Source organism: Neovison vison, chromosome 1, assembly GCF_020171115.1.
Source record: "Neovison vison isolate M4711 chromosome 1, ASM_NN_V1, whole genome shotgun sequence".
Lineage (NCBI taxonomy): Eukaryota > Metazoa > Chordata > Mammalia > Carnivora > Mustelidae > Neogale > Neogale vison.
The window spans coordinates 290,225,459-290,238,678 of NC_058091.1; the positions used below are offsets into that span (position 1 = coordinate 290,225,459).

At 43.7% G+C, this 13,220-nt stretch overlaps 1 protein-coding gene across 2 annotated transcripts in view; it reads left to right on the forward strand.

Moving 5' to 3' along the window:
- SLC45A2 (solute carrier family 45 member 2) overlaps positions 1-13,220 on the forward strand; it is a 31,782-nt gene that overhangs the window by 495 nt on the left and 18,067 nt on the right. Inside the window, exons 2-3 of one of the 2 annotated variants that reach the window (XM_044241543.1) lie at positions 1,834-2,010; positions 6,501-6,510. In XM_044241543.1, coding sequence (XP_044097478.1) covers positions 1,834-2,010; positions 6,501-6,510 — 187 coding nt within the window. The remainder of the gene's footprint in view (positions 1-1,833; positions 2,011-6,500; positions 6,511-13,220) is intronic. The other variant, XM_044241536.1, reaches the window with a different exon arrangement.

Below are 13,220 nucleotides of genomic sequence, written 5' to 3' on the forward strand. Positions count from 1 at the left end.
TGATTCTCTCCTAGGTTACAAGGAAATTCCACCTTGGAACGGCCCAAATTCCATGGCTTGGGGAGATCTTACTTTTAGAGACATCAGGATGCATTGCTGTTGTTTAATTGTTGCGAGGATTTAAAAATAGGAATCATTTTTTTATCTCTTTTCTCAAATGAAATATTTTTACATGTTTATTAATTGCAATGTTCTTTGAGGTGCTTAGTTAGTATTTTGTGAAATTAATCATCTGCCAAATGACTCCATGAATACTTACAATAAATTACCTATATGTCTAAGTAAGAGCTAATTCTGTTCATAGCTTTATGGAGAGTCTTTCAATGGGGCAGAGCATCAGCTCATCAGCTCCAAAAGATATTTTTGCACTGCAAATTTTGGACAAAAACAAACCTGATGGTGAACATTTTTTCTTGACATTAATCAGCCACCAATTAATCAGTAACTGGGGATAGTACATAAAAAGTTGCATAGAACAAAGAATTGTTGAACTTAAAAATAGCACACATTTCAGGACCATTAACTCTCAATCTAGCAGAATGGATTTGATAATGAGGCGGATAATCAGCTATCATTTGTACATATTTAAAAGAGGACATTAGCACACGAATGTAGGTTGTTTCTGAAAAACATTCACAAAAACCCCTGATAAGAATACTTGCTTCTAGGGGGGACTACTGAAGGATTTTGGAAGTAAAAAGTGGAGTATAAGCTTATTTTTTACTTATCGTTTTACTGTAATCTTAAAAAATGTGCATATATTACACATTATTCCTAAGTGACACTGAAGGCAATAGGAGATCAGGTGAGAGAGTTCTGGCATGTCCACAGAGAGAGTATCATTCCGCTGTTCAAAACTGTGCAGCTGTTCTCCATGAACTGAAATGCAAAGGTATGAGGTGAGTTGGTTGTAGATGAGCGTGTCCAGCCTGATCCCATTAGTCAGTGCTCCTCCAAGATGGTCCTCAGACCTAAGGCATCAGCGTCCCCGGGGGGTGTAGAGATGCAGATGCCCAGCCCCAGCTCAGTTCCACTAGAGACTCAGGGAGAATCATGGAGAATCACGGGAAACGGAGCCCAATAATCTGTCCAAGCTGTCCAAGTGATGATTAAGGATGCGGTTTGAGAGGCACTGCCTTAGGGCACAGGAATATACCTTTTTCTGTGTGTGTGTAAGTACATAAAGGGAGATCTGAAGGATGACCATCGGTGGGAGCTGGGATGAACCATTTCCCCCAGCTTCTCTACATTATTGGAATGGTTTACAATAAGCGTGTATAATTTTTTAAACAACTTTTAAAAATGAGATATGTTATAAAATTCATACAACTTGGTGCCTTTTAGTATATCCCAAGGTGGTCTAACCATCACCACTATCTAATTCCACCATATCTTATGACCCCAAAAAGAAAACTAGTAGCCACTAGCAGCCACCACCCCCCATTCCCTCCTCCCCACCAGGCCTAAATAACCCTTCAATCTACTTCCTGTCTCTATAGATCTACCTTTTTTTTTTAAATTTATTTTCAGCATAACAGTATTCATTATTTTTGCACCACACCCAGTGCTCCATGCAATCTGTGCCCCTATAATACCCACCACATGGTACTCCGACCTCCCACTCCCCCCTTCAAAACCCTCAGATTACCTTTTCCAGCATTCACATGTATAATTTTATAACCTGAAAAAAATAACAAAGCCATTTTTATTTAGAAAAGCAAAGCAAAATGAAAGCAAAGGGAGAAAATTTAATGACAGGACATTTTGGTGAAAATAAAAATGCAAATCATTCCAATACAGAATTTAGGTGATGTATATTTATTTCCTTTTTAGCTTTGATTGCTGATCCAAGAAGGAAGCGGATTTGGGCTATAACTATCACCATGATAGGTGTAGTTGTCTTTGATTTTGCTGCTGACTTCGTTGATGGGCCCATTAAAGCCTACTTATTTGATGTCTGCTCCCAGGAGGATAAGGAGAGGGGCCTCCACTACCATGCCCTCTTCACAGGTAGGGAATATTCCAGAAAGTCTCTCCTTAAGCTCCCCAGACAGGGAGGCACTTCCACGGAAGCCATTTCGTGTCTCTACACATCAGTTTTTGAATGAATGGATTTGTTGATGGAATGTTCCTATCACGCGGGCTCTGTCTTTCAGTACGTTTCTCTGAACAAATCAGCTTGTGACTGGGCTCTGGAGGTTTTGCAAAGGAAGTTTACAGAAGAGTTTTCTGAAGAGCCATTTGTGGAGACATTTTCAACTGCAATGAAAAGGGGCCCTTGTGCACTTTACTTTTTCTTTTTCTTTTTCTTTTTTTTTAATCAGTAATGTAGCAGCAGCATTACTTGGGGGCTTGTTAAAAATGCAGCTTCCTGGCCTCTCCTCCAGTTATTTTGATTCAGTGGGTTTGAGATGGAGTTCAAAGGTCTGCATTTTAAATGACTATCCTGGATGATTCTGTGGCAAGTGTGCTAAGAACCACAATTTAAAAATAAAAATAGAAACAAACCAAACAAATTTAAAAAGAGAAGAAGAAGAAAAAGAAACCCACATGTTCTAGAGATTTCTTAGTTATATAAAGAGTTGGCATTTCCTCAACCTCCTGGTCTGAGAAAGGCCATGCCAGAAAGACAGAGGGGCTCTCTTTAGTTCTTGGGACTGTTGTCAGCCTCCTTTGGTTACTGTTGGGTCATTCGTTTAGAACAAGGCTAGCAATGTTCAATATGCATTTATAGAGCACCAGTCGGGACTATGCTAGGACCCTGGGGAGGGGGTTTACATTAGATTACAGCATGATCCTGGCCTGGGAGGGTTTTCATATCTAGTTGAGGGGGTGCTCTATCAGTCCATCTTATTTGATGTCTTTATGGCCCAGCCAATATATTTATTTTATGTTTTTATATGTTCTGTCTCCATTAATGGCCAGGTAGGTCCCATGAGAAGCAGGATCTTCAGTCTGGCTCAGTTTATGTTTCCACAGCCAAGAGCAGCACCTGTACATGGCAGCCATTGGGTCAATACTGGTTGTTTGCACCAACCCTGGAATGGTGACCTTTGGAAGAAGGGGGCTGCCCAGCCAAGAGAGTGGTTCTTCCTTGCTTTAGGAAAGATGGAGGGGCAGGAGACCAGCCCATCTGTCGGTGGCCCCCGACCACCCTGTCTGCAACTAGAGGGTCTCAGAATAGAGATCTGAGCTGCATTCTTCTGACTTAAATCCCATGCTCCTTCATCATCCCATTGACATCAGATTTATTGGCTTTGGGACCTGACACATTGAGAGTTTTTTTGCTCTAAAGTACTTTGGGCAATGTGGCCAACCTTTCCCCAGCTCATGTCAGTGTTAGTCCTGGCCAGTCTCTCCCTTTTTGCCCCTAGTATTAAAAGATTGAATACGGTATTTGGGGAACTTTTCAAAGACTAACACATAGTAATACTTCAATGAGTCTGAGAAAATATCTTGAGGTTTTTCTGTTGATATTAGTGCATGGTGGTCTCAGCAAACATGGCATAATTTTCACATTACCTTGGTTCAGACCTTCACTACATCTTGTCTGAGCTTTAGTACTTTTCCCTTAACTGTCTCTCCAGTCTATAATCTCTTCCTATTTCGTTGGAATCAACACACAGCTTTCAGATTCATATTCCTTAAAGACAACTATGACCAGGCCACTCTCCCATTCAGTCACCTGCAGTGGCTCCCCATTTGTCTACTGGATAAAGAACAAATTCCTAGACAGGGTTCAAGACTCCCCCTAATTGTTCCCATCCTACTCTTCAAGCTTTACTTCCCATCACTCCCTCCACATTTTCTGTGCTCTGAACAATTTCCAGCATATTCCTTGGGACAGAGACAGAGGTCTGTTTTACTCACTGCATCCCTTACCCCTTCAGCACAGCCCAGCCTGGCATATCATATGTGCTCAAAATAAATACTAATGGGAAAGAAACAAAAGAGCCTGCCCTTTTCTGTTCAAACTTCAAAATTCCCTTCCCCCTTTCTCCCTTTGGAAATCAAAGTTGCTTGGAAAATTTCCACCCACTTCCTGGGGAGAAGACCCCCTTTCTTCTAAATTGCAGGCAAAAAATTTGATCAGGGACTCTACCCATACAGTGATCAAAGCAGAATTTTATCAAGTAGATGAACACAGAGGTATGGACAAGGTAGATAAGGTAGATAAGTCCAGGAAAAGATGGCAGAGGCTATAGTTCTTCTCACACATACCCTAAATTTCACTGCCCTTGGGGCCTGTGACATCTGCTCAGGCTGCCAAAACAGAATACCACAGACTAGGTGCTTAAACAATAGAAATTACGTTCTATTTGAAGACTGGAAGTGCAAGAGCAAGGTGACTGCAGGCTTGGTTTCTGGTGAGACTGCCCTTCTTGGTCTTTACCGGGCCATCTCTGACCCCACATGGCCTTTCCTCAGTACACACATTCCTGGTGACTCTTTCTCCACTTATAAAGATGCCAGTCCTGGGGTGCCTAGGAGGCTCAGTTGATGAACCATCTGCCTTTGGCTCAGGTCATGATCCTGGGGTCCTGGGATTGAGCCCTGTGTCAGGCTGCCTGCTCTGTGAGGAGTCCACTTCTCCCTCTCCCTCTGCCCCCACTTGTGTGCTCTTTCTCTCTCTCAAATAAATAAATAAAATCTTAAAACAAACAAACAAACAAATAATCCCATAGTCCTATGGGTTATGGCCCCAACCTTATGATCTCATTTAACCTTAATTACCTCCTTAAAGGCCTAATCTCCAAATGTAATCACATTGGGGCTTCAACATGTCTCTCTCTCTCTTTTAAGATTTTATTCATTTATTTGTCAGAGAGAGCACAATCAGGGGAGCAGCAGATAGAGAGAGAAGCAGGCTCCCTACTGAGCAAGGAGCCCAATGTGGGACTCCTGGGATCTGAGCCCAGGATGCTGGGAACATGACCTGAGCTGAAGGCAGTGCCTTAACCAATTGAGTCACCCAGGCACCCCTCAACATATGTCTCTTTTAAAGAAAGCGGGGCGCCTGGGTGGCTCAGTGGGTTAAGCTTCTGCCTTCGGCTCTTGTCATGGTCTCAGGGTCTTGGGATCGAGCCCCACATTGGGCTCTCTGCTCAGTTGAGAGCCTGCTTCCCCCTCTCTCTCTGCCTACCTCTCTGCCTACTTGTGATTTCTCTGTCAAATAAATAAATTTTAAAAATCTAAAACAAACAAACAAACAAAAAGAAAAAAGAAGGAAAGCAACTCCCACAGACTTCTGCTTGTTTCTCATTGGGCAGAATTAGGCCATATGAGCACCCAGCGGTCTGGGAGGTTGGAAAAGTGAGGCTTTGGGGGACGGTGGGAGAGGCAAATCCCTAAACCAAATTTTAGTTCTGTTAGCCAGGAGGAAGGGATAATTATTACGGAATGGGTCAAAGCCGGCAGCTATCCCATAGACTACAAACACAATGGAGTGTTACCCTAAAGAGAACAATGAAGGGCCAAGACTTGCAAGAAAGAACTTTCAAAGCCCAGTCTATTAGTAAATAATTGAGACGTAATTGTATTTTAAAATGATACTCCAGTTCACAGTGTTACCTGATCAAATTTATTTTAGGACTGTTCACAACCTCCCGTATATTCTAATTCAGTGTGTATTTATCTTTCTCTTCTACAAGATTTTGTAAACTACATTATTTATAAAAACATGAGGGTTTACTTCTGCACAGCATCTAACCCATTGCCTTGTTGACAGCAGGTACTTAGAAATGTTAGTTTCATAAAGGAGACTCCTGGTTTCATACCCCAGCTTATATTTCCTGCAGTTTTCCATCAAGTCGATAGCAAATTGGACCAATCAGGTATGCTCACTTAGTACCTTATTTTGTCTCTGACTAACACTGAACTCTGAATCCCAGCCATCTGTCTCTGGTTAGAGGGCGACCCCTGAGGGTGTTTGGAGAGTTCAAAGCAAATTTTTCTTTTTCTTTTTTTTCTCCTATTAGAAAAAAATAAAACATCTTCCCCTTCTAAAATAGTACAGTGAATTCTCACCTTGTTTAAAGCTTAGATTCTAAAGCTTATCACTTAGGCAGGATTATTGATAAGCATAGAGTCTATATTGATGAGGGAGTAGGAGACTGGCTGAGAACGGAGCAGGGGCTGGTGCCTTGCACCCCCTCTCCACCCATTCCCCTTGGTAATATGTGTGGCATTCCACAGGCATCCCTGACTGCCCTAAATGAAGAGCAAATGGTTATCTTGCAGAGATCACAGTCCTGCAAGGCAGGAGTCTCTCTTGGTTTACAAATGTCCTTGAGATTTACAACAAAGAAGTTACCTTATCAATAGCCCAATTTCCAAAGACACATAACTCAGTTCCTCAAGCCCTAACGTCACCCTCCCCTCCATAAAAAACCGAAGGAGACGGAGGTAGAAGGAAAAGTAAATAAAGTTAAATTTCTTTTAAAACCTAAATCTCACTAACAAGGACGCTTGATAGCAGGAATGTCACATTCCACCAGGAGACTCCCAATTGTCTTGATGTTAGTGCCTCATTAGAGGGAAAGTGGCCTTGGCTTGATAGTAACCAGGCCTTCAATATCCTGACAGTCTTCTTTGCCCCAATAGCCTTTTCTGAACACCCCTTTGTCCTCACCTACCCAACTCCTGTGTATATAACCAGACACTCCTCACAGGCCCAGGGCAGCCGCATCTCTGCCTGCCCACGGGTCCTGTCCCCGTGCTCTAATAAACCACCTTTTTGCACCAGAGACGTCTTAAGAATTCTTTCTTTAGCCGTAGGCTCCGAACCTCACCCCACTGAACCTCACCTAGGTTCGAGAACTTCCTCATATATTATTCATAAATATCTCTCAGATCACACATAAAATACAGTGTGCCTTGTTTTGTGGGTACAGACCTGCATGGTGATGGGTAGATATAAAAATATCTGCAAAAACATCTCCTCTTTAAGGTTTAAATGCTGAACATGGGCTCGATGAATGGGACAGAAGATAGGGTCACCTGTATTATTTAAAATGTTACTCTCTCTCTCTCTCTGTCCCCCCTTCTGTTCAAAGTGTTAATAGTTGAACTCTATCCAGTTAAACATGTGTGACCCCGCCAAAGTGTCCTTGCTCTGAATGGAAGACCACACGGAAAAATGGAGTGAAAAATAACCAGCAATGCATTATCATACTGCTCTGTCTTTGCATATTATAGGCCAGACCTCAGTTCATTTACATGAACTTGTCAAAGAGATGTCTATAGCATTCTGTGTAACTCAAGCATTTATGATAAAGGCACATTCAGGGTCAGAGCCTGTTGTAGTTTCGGAATGTAGATGTGTTTTGGTGGGGTGAGGTCCAGAGTTGACAACCAGGAAAGAATTCTCGACACGTCTTTGATACAAAATGGTGGTTTTAGTCAAGCAGGAGGGGAGGACAGAACCCGTGGACAGAAAGAGCTGCTGTACCTGGGATGTGAGGGGTGGTTGGTTATGTGAGGGAGTTGGGGCTAGGGAAAAAGAGAGGTTTCCAAAAGAACTTTCATATGCTAAAGAGGACCCACAGGATACCTGAGGGCTTTGCCATCCTCAAGTTCAGGTCCTTTTCCCCTCTAGTAAGGCATTAACATGAAGACAGTTGGGAGGTTCCTGGAGGAACATCACACAAATCCCATGGTGGGGGTTGGGGTGGGAGAAGGTGGGGGGGGGGCTGTTCCAGGGTGTCAGCTTGTGCTTTGTCCTTTGCTAGCCTTCTGCTCCCTCATCAAGCCTGTTTTGATTTTCATCATCAACAAGACATTGGTCACCCAAGGAATCCAGTCATCTGAGTAAATTGAAATTCTTCTTATTTATTTCAGAGCTATTTATTCTATTATAGTCCAGGCCTAAAAATTCCAAATGCTTTGCACATAAGTGTCAAAGGCTTTGTTGCCAAAATATTTCCCAGCATATTTCTCACTTTTCTTTCTTTCTTTCTTTTTTTTTTTTAAAGAGACTCCAGTGTTCCTCGGGGACATTTTTGTTCCCTGGCTTCTGTCTCTTACCTTTAAAGGTAACTAACTCGAGCCTCCCACCATCGCTGACATGTGTGGTGGGTTTGGTGAATCCACTTTTGTCCTGCCTCCACCTCTAGGGGCACATGGGTCTGTGGTACCCAGGTTCACTAGTAGAGAATTCCTTATTGTGTCAGAATGCTTCGAACTGAGCATGTATCTGCTAAGCTGAACCCCCCACCTTACTATCTTTAGCAGTTGGCTCTATCCTGCAGTGGGTGGCTGGCAAGAAACTGAAAGACCCATGGATCCCCTTACCCAAGAATTCAACACTGCCACAGGATGCAAGCAGCAAGAGGTTCTTTATTGTAGCGCAGGCGCCTGCGGGTGGTCAGCAGCTCCTGCTAGCTGAGTACACCAGGCTGGGGTGGTGCAGGATTTTTATAGACAGATACAAACAAGTTTTGGATGGGGCGGAGCTGATTGGCTGACAATTTGAACATTTGAAAAAGACATACTTGGTGTTTGCGGATTGGCTTTGGAGGACCCGCGTGCGCGAAGAAAAAGGTGGGAAGGGGGAGTGAGGAGGGGGTGTTGGACCTTATTCTCTGTTCAGCAGAGAAGCATCCTGCCTATGTGACTATGCGGCCCCCTGCCTCCTGCCTATGCCTCGGCTATTAGCTGAAGGTATCTAGTTCAAACCGGAGGCCAGTGTCACACCCTAAAAGCCAAGCGGTTACAGAAAGGCAAAAGAGCAGTTCATTAGTTAACAACTGGGGGAAGGGTCTTTCAAAACATGATGGGAAAAGTTGTCCTGATTCAAATCCCGGCTCCTCTTCTTAACTGAAGTATTTCTGAACTCTTGTTTCCTCACAGGGATGCTTGCACAATGTTTTGTTTTGATTTGTTTTGTTTTAAGAATTTATTTGATAGAGCAAGAGAGGACAAGCAGGGGGAGGGGCAGAGGAAGAAGGAGGAAACAGACTCCCCACTGAGCAGAGAGCCCAATCCCAGGATCCTGAGATCATGACCTCAGCCGAAGGCAGAAGCTTAACCAACTAAGCCACTCAGGCGCCCCCACATGTTAATTAATATGCTGCCAAATGCCCAGAGCGAGAGATTGTTTAAAAGGCTCAAACACCAAATGTCTATATTTAGTTCATTTCCTCTGTTCCCACTGGGCTTATAAAACCCATCAAAGTTTTATTTGTGGTAACTCAGAGAGGAACTTGCCCCATGTCCAAGGAACTTGTGGAGTACAACCTCTTTCAACTTTTCTGTTTTTCTTAATATCCCAAAGTATGTCTACAAATGCTCAGGTTACAAATGATCTGATTAGAGTTAATTAAAAGCTAAGAAAAGAGTCTTAAAAATGAAGTTCAGGCACGGGATCCTGTGAGTGAACCTTGCACGCGGGTGGAAAAGCTGCTGTGTTTCGTGTTCGAGTGTGAGCGCTGTCTCCTTCATGAGTAACTGTCGCCTGAGTGGTTTTCTCGTGTCAGCTGGGTTCCCTTTGAAGTTTCCATCCCTGGTGAACTTTCACATCTCCTCAGTCACTTAGCTCAGAAAGGATGTGGCCAGAGCACAAGGCAAGGACACAGGAATGACAGTTTTGTGGGCAACATGGATGACTTAGAGCAAAGCAATTCATATCTCCAGATTGCTTTGTCTCCAAATTCTGTTCAAGTGCAAGCAGCGCACCTCTCCAAGGATTTCCAAGGTGGGTTAGAGGATGTCTCCTTGGCTTCGTCCCTGGTTTGAAGGCTCTTCCCACAGATACCAAATCACCCTGGTTCGGGTCCTCGCTTTGTGACCCTCGGGGGTCACATAGCCCCTCCTCTGTAAGGTATTTAAAATCATTATCTGACTATTTTATTTATTTGTATGTTGCTTATTTTCTGACTCTCTAAGCAACATATAAGCTTCCTGAGGGCAGGAACATTATCTTTCCTATTTGTTGCTTTAGCACCGGGACTTCGAATAGTCCTGGAATGTGCTCAAGAAGTATTGATGGGACAAATATTCTATTTCAGCATCCCCACTGTACCTCTGAGGAAGCTGTTGTTACTGAGAGGTAAAGTGATGAGCCCAAGGTCACACAGCTGGGCAGCAGTAGGCTGGACTAGGGGCAAAACCTCACCAACCTACCAACCAACTAGCCAACCAGACAAAGGCATGGCTCATACTTTTGTCCAGATTCCCCTAAAACCTGAGCTCCAGAAAAAGACTGTATGCATAGTTTATTCGGGAAAGGATTTCGGAGTGTGGGGGTGAGGGAAGGGTGGAGCAGAGCAGACCAACCAACACAAGAAGCACTGCAGAGTTGGCCTTTGCTCGAGGTGACCATCCTCCATTCTCTCCAGGACCCACTGGGGAGCCTAATGAAGTTCTCAGAACTTTCTATTTGAGGGATCAAGAAGGGGGATTAATCCATTGGCTCCCATGTCCACTGGCCAAGGGTGGTCCCATGGGTGTTAACCTCACTTGTGTGAGTGCTGACCCCCGCCTGAGTGTGGGTTCCCTCAGGCAAGGCACTGTCCAGATGCACCTGAGCCAAGGTGGCCAAAGTGGCTTACAACTGGTCCCTGCAGCAGCTGTTGGAGGAGGGGCTGGGGTGCTGAGGGGACCTGCTGAATCGCACAAGGGCTGTCCTAGCCAGTATGTGACTTCCAGTCCCGAGCCTTTTCTCTCTTAGCCTAGGTGCTTCGTGCTACTTAGTCACCACTAGAAGACTTAAAGCATTTTGCAAAGTGCTCAGCGATTAACCTTACAGTGAACTGAGCTGTTGTAACCCAGAGCTAAAATGTTAATTCTGCAGAGTTAAAGAAAACTCAAGGTAATCACAAATGGCTCCAGAACCAGGCCAACTAATTATCTGACTTGCAGTCATTTCTAATCCCTAAGAAAAGAAACAAGAGTCAGGTTTTATGTGCCATGTCAGGGGATGAGAAGTTTCAGGAATCTTATCTGAACTAGGGTAGCAATAGTTAATGCCTATGTTCACATCAAGAAAATTGCCTTTGGGGGGATGATGAAAGTGAATACTTTTATGGGAACCATTATTGCGTTAGACATACTAGCACATGTTAGCAACTTTTGACAGGAACGTAAATTGCAAATTCAGTGCATTTGACCTCTGGCAAATACCCTACTCCAGTTCTCTGAATTTATGTCTTTAATGACATTAATGGTGGAGAACAATAAGATTTCAACATTGCCTTACTGCACTTTTTTATTTTTATTTATGTATTTATTTTTTTTTTTGCCTATAGCATAGCTAATGCTCAGTAATGCAAAGCATTGGGTAAATCTTTATGTCTGAAATGGGTGTGAATCCCAGACCCCCTAAATTAAATTAACTTAATCACTCCTGTGTTGAGCCCCATTGTCCCAGGATGGTGAAAATTTAGTCTCAGTTTATAATGTTCTCCCAGGGCGCCTGGACGGGTCAGTCAGTTTAGTGTCCACCTTCAGCTCAGGTCATAATCACAGGGTCCTGGGATCAAGTCCCAAGTCAGGCTCCTTGCTCAGTGGGAAGTCTGCTTCTCCCTCTCCCTCTCCCTCTCTCTCAAATAAATAAATAAAATAATAAAATCTTTAAAAAATTAAAAAAAAAAAAGTATGTTCTCCCATCGCTTTCTCCAAGGTGGCTTCTAAGTTCTGGGGATTTAAAGTGCAAGGGTTTGGGGCAGTGAGTTCCTGGGTTTTGGGGTCTTCTGCTCGAGCTGGCATTTACTGAGATGTCTACTGTCCCACTGCATTTCCACACTCAAGGTGAAAGGGTCACAAATGAATTAGTTATGTCTTATTCTCCTCTGTGAGGCCCCTATAGAACCGCAGGCTTCTGGGCTTCCTCCCTGCCATTCTGCTTTTCCCTCCCCACACCAAGGTGAGCGGAACTCCATGAGCAGCAAATGGCTCTGTGCTTCTTGCAGTACCCTCCTCAAAGTGTTGTTGTGAGGATTGTGTGATGTCAGGCACTAAGAACAGAGCCTCACACACACCATCAGCTCATCTATCCTTAACCACACCAAACCATTTCTTCCTCGAGGTCTTATTATCTCCTTGGGGTCTGCCCAGGAAATGAGGCATTGGTCCCTTCTATTTGGGGATTCCCCCCAAGCTGCTTGGGTGTGGTTCTGCTCCCCTCTCCCCTCCCCCAGTACCAGCTAGGCCCTAAGAACAGGAGGCAGAACCACCACTGCCTAAGGGATTCACCAGTACTTTTGCACCCATCAACAATGCCTTGTTCTTGGATCACATTTTTTTTTAAATTTTATTTATTTATTTGACACATTTTCTACCAAATCTTCCTTCTGTGCTTTTGGATCCTAAGGGCTTTTGAAACTCCAAAGCAAGAAGACACATTCTTGTTTCTCTGCTTTCTACTTTCATGTCCTTCCCCTATAACAATGATGAATCTTGGCTCGGCTTGAATGTAAAGGAAGAGCCCAGAGGGACAAAGACATAAGGAAATACCACGAAACCACAGGGAGGGGTCGGGGCGATGAAAACAATGGCCAACACTTTAAATATATTATCTCCCCATGTTTTGGGAGAAAAGTTGCCTTGTAAATCTGAAGAAATGTCCAACTACTCATGTTTCCTGTCTTTGACCAGAGTATGTATGTCTTCTTGGTTGATTTTCCTTTACTCTCAGCCTCCAAGAGGACAGGTTGTCTGTCTTAATCATTGCTGTGTCCCCAGGGCCTTTCACAGCTCTTGGAGAGTGGATGCTCCATCAATTTCTATTGATAACTGGGCCCAAGGACACACAAACACACACACAGTAGCTAATACCTGTTTGTTAACTCTCCAGGATGGGGCTGTATATGTTGAGGGAATCTAGGAACCATATACCTAGTTGAATACTTCCGTTGTTATTTTCTTAGCACGTAGAATAGAGTCAGAATCACTCTCTCATGAACTCCATAGGAATTTGGGGATTTTTAGTCTGATCTCTTGTTGAGGTGAAGTAGCGGGCAGAACACCGTTAGCTCTCTTGACTCGAGCTATTTTGCCGTCAGATCGTGGATCGTTAAGCCACACGTCTGAAAGAGAGGGGAAATTCCAGGTACATTGTAGACACAGAGATCAACACAGACAGACTTTTTAGATTCCTTGACCTGGAAACTCCCCAGTTGCCCATTTTACCTAGTATAGTTGCGAGCTAAAGAGAAAGAACCCTGATCCATATGCTTGGACTTCTTCCAGGATGAGCCTTGTTCAAGTCGTATCATTAATTA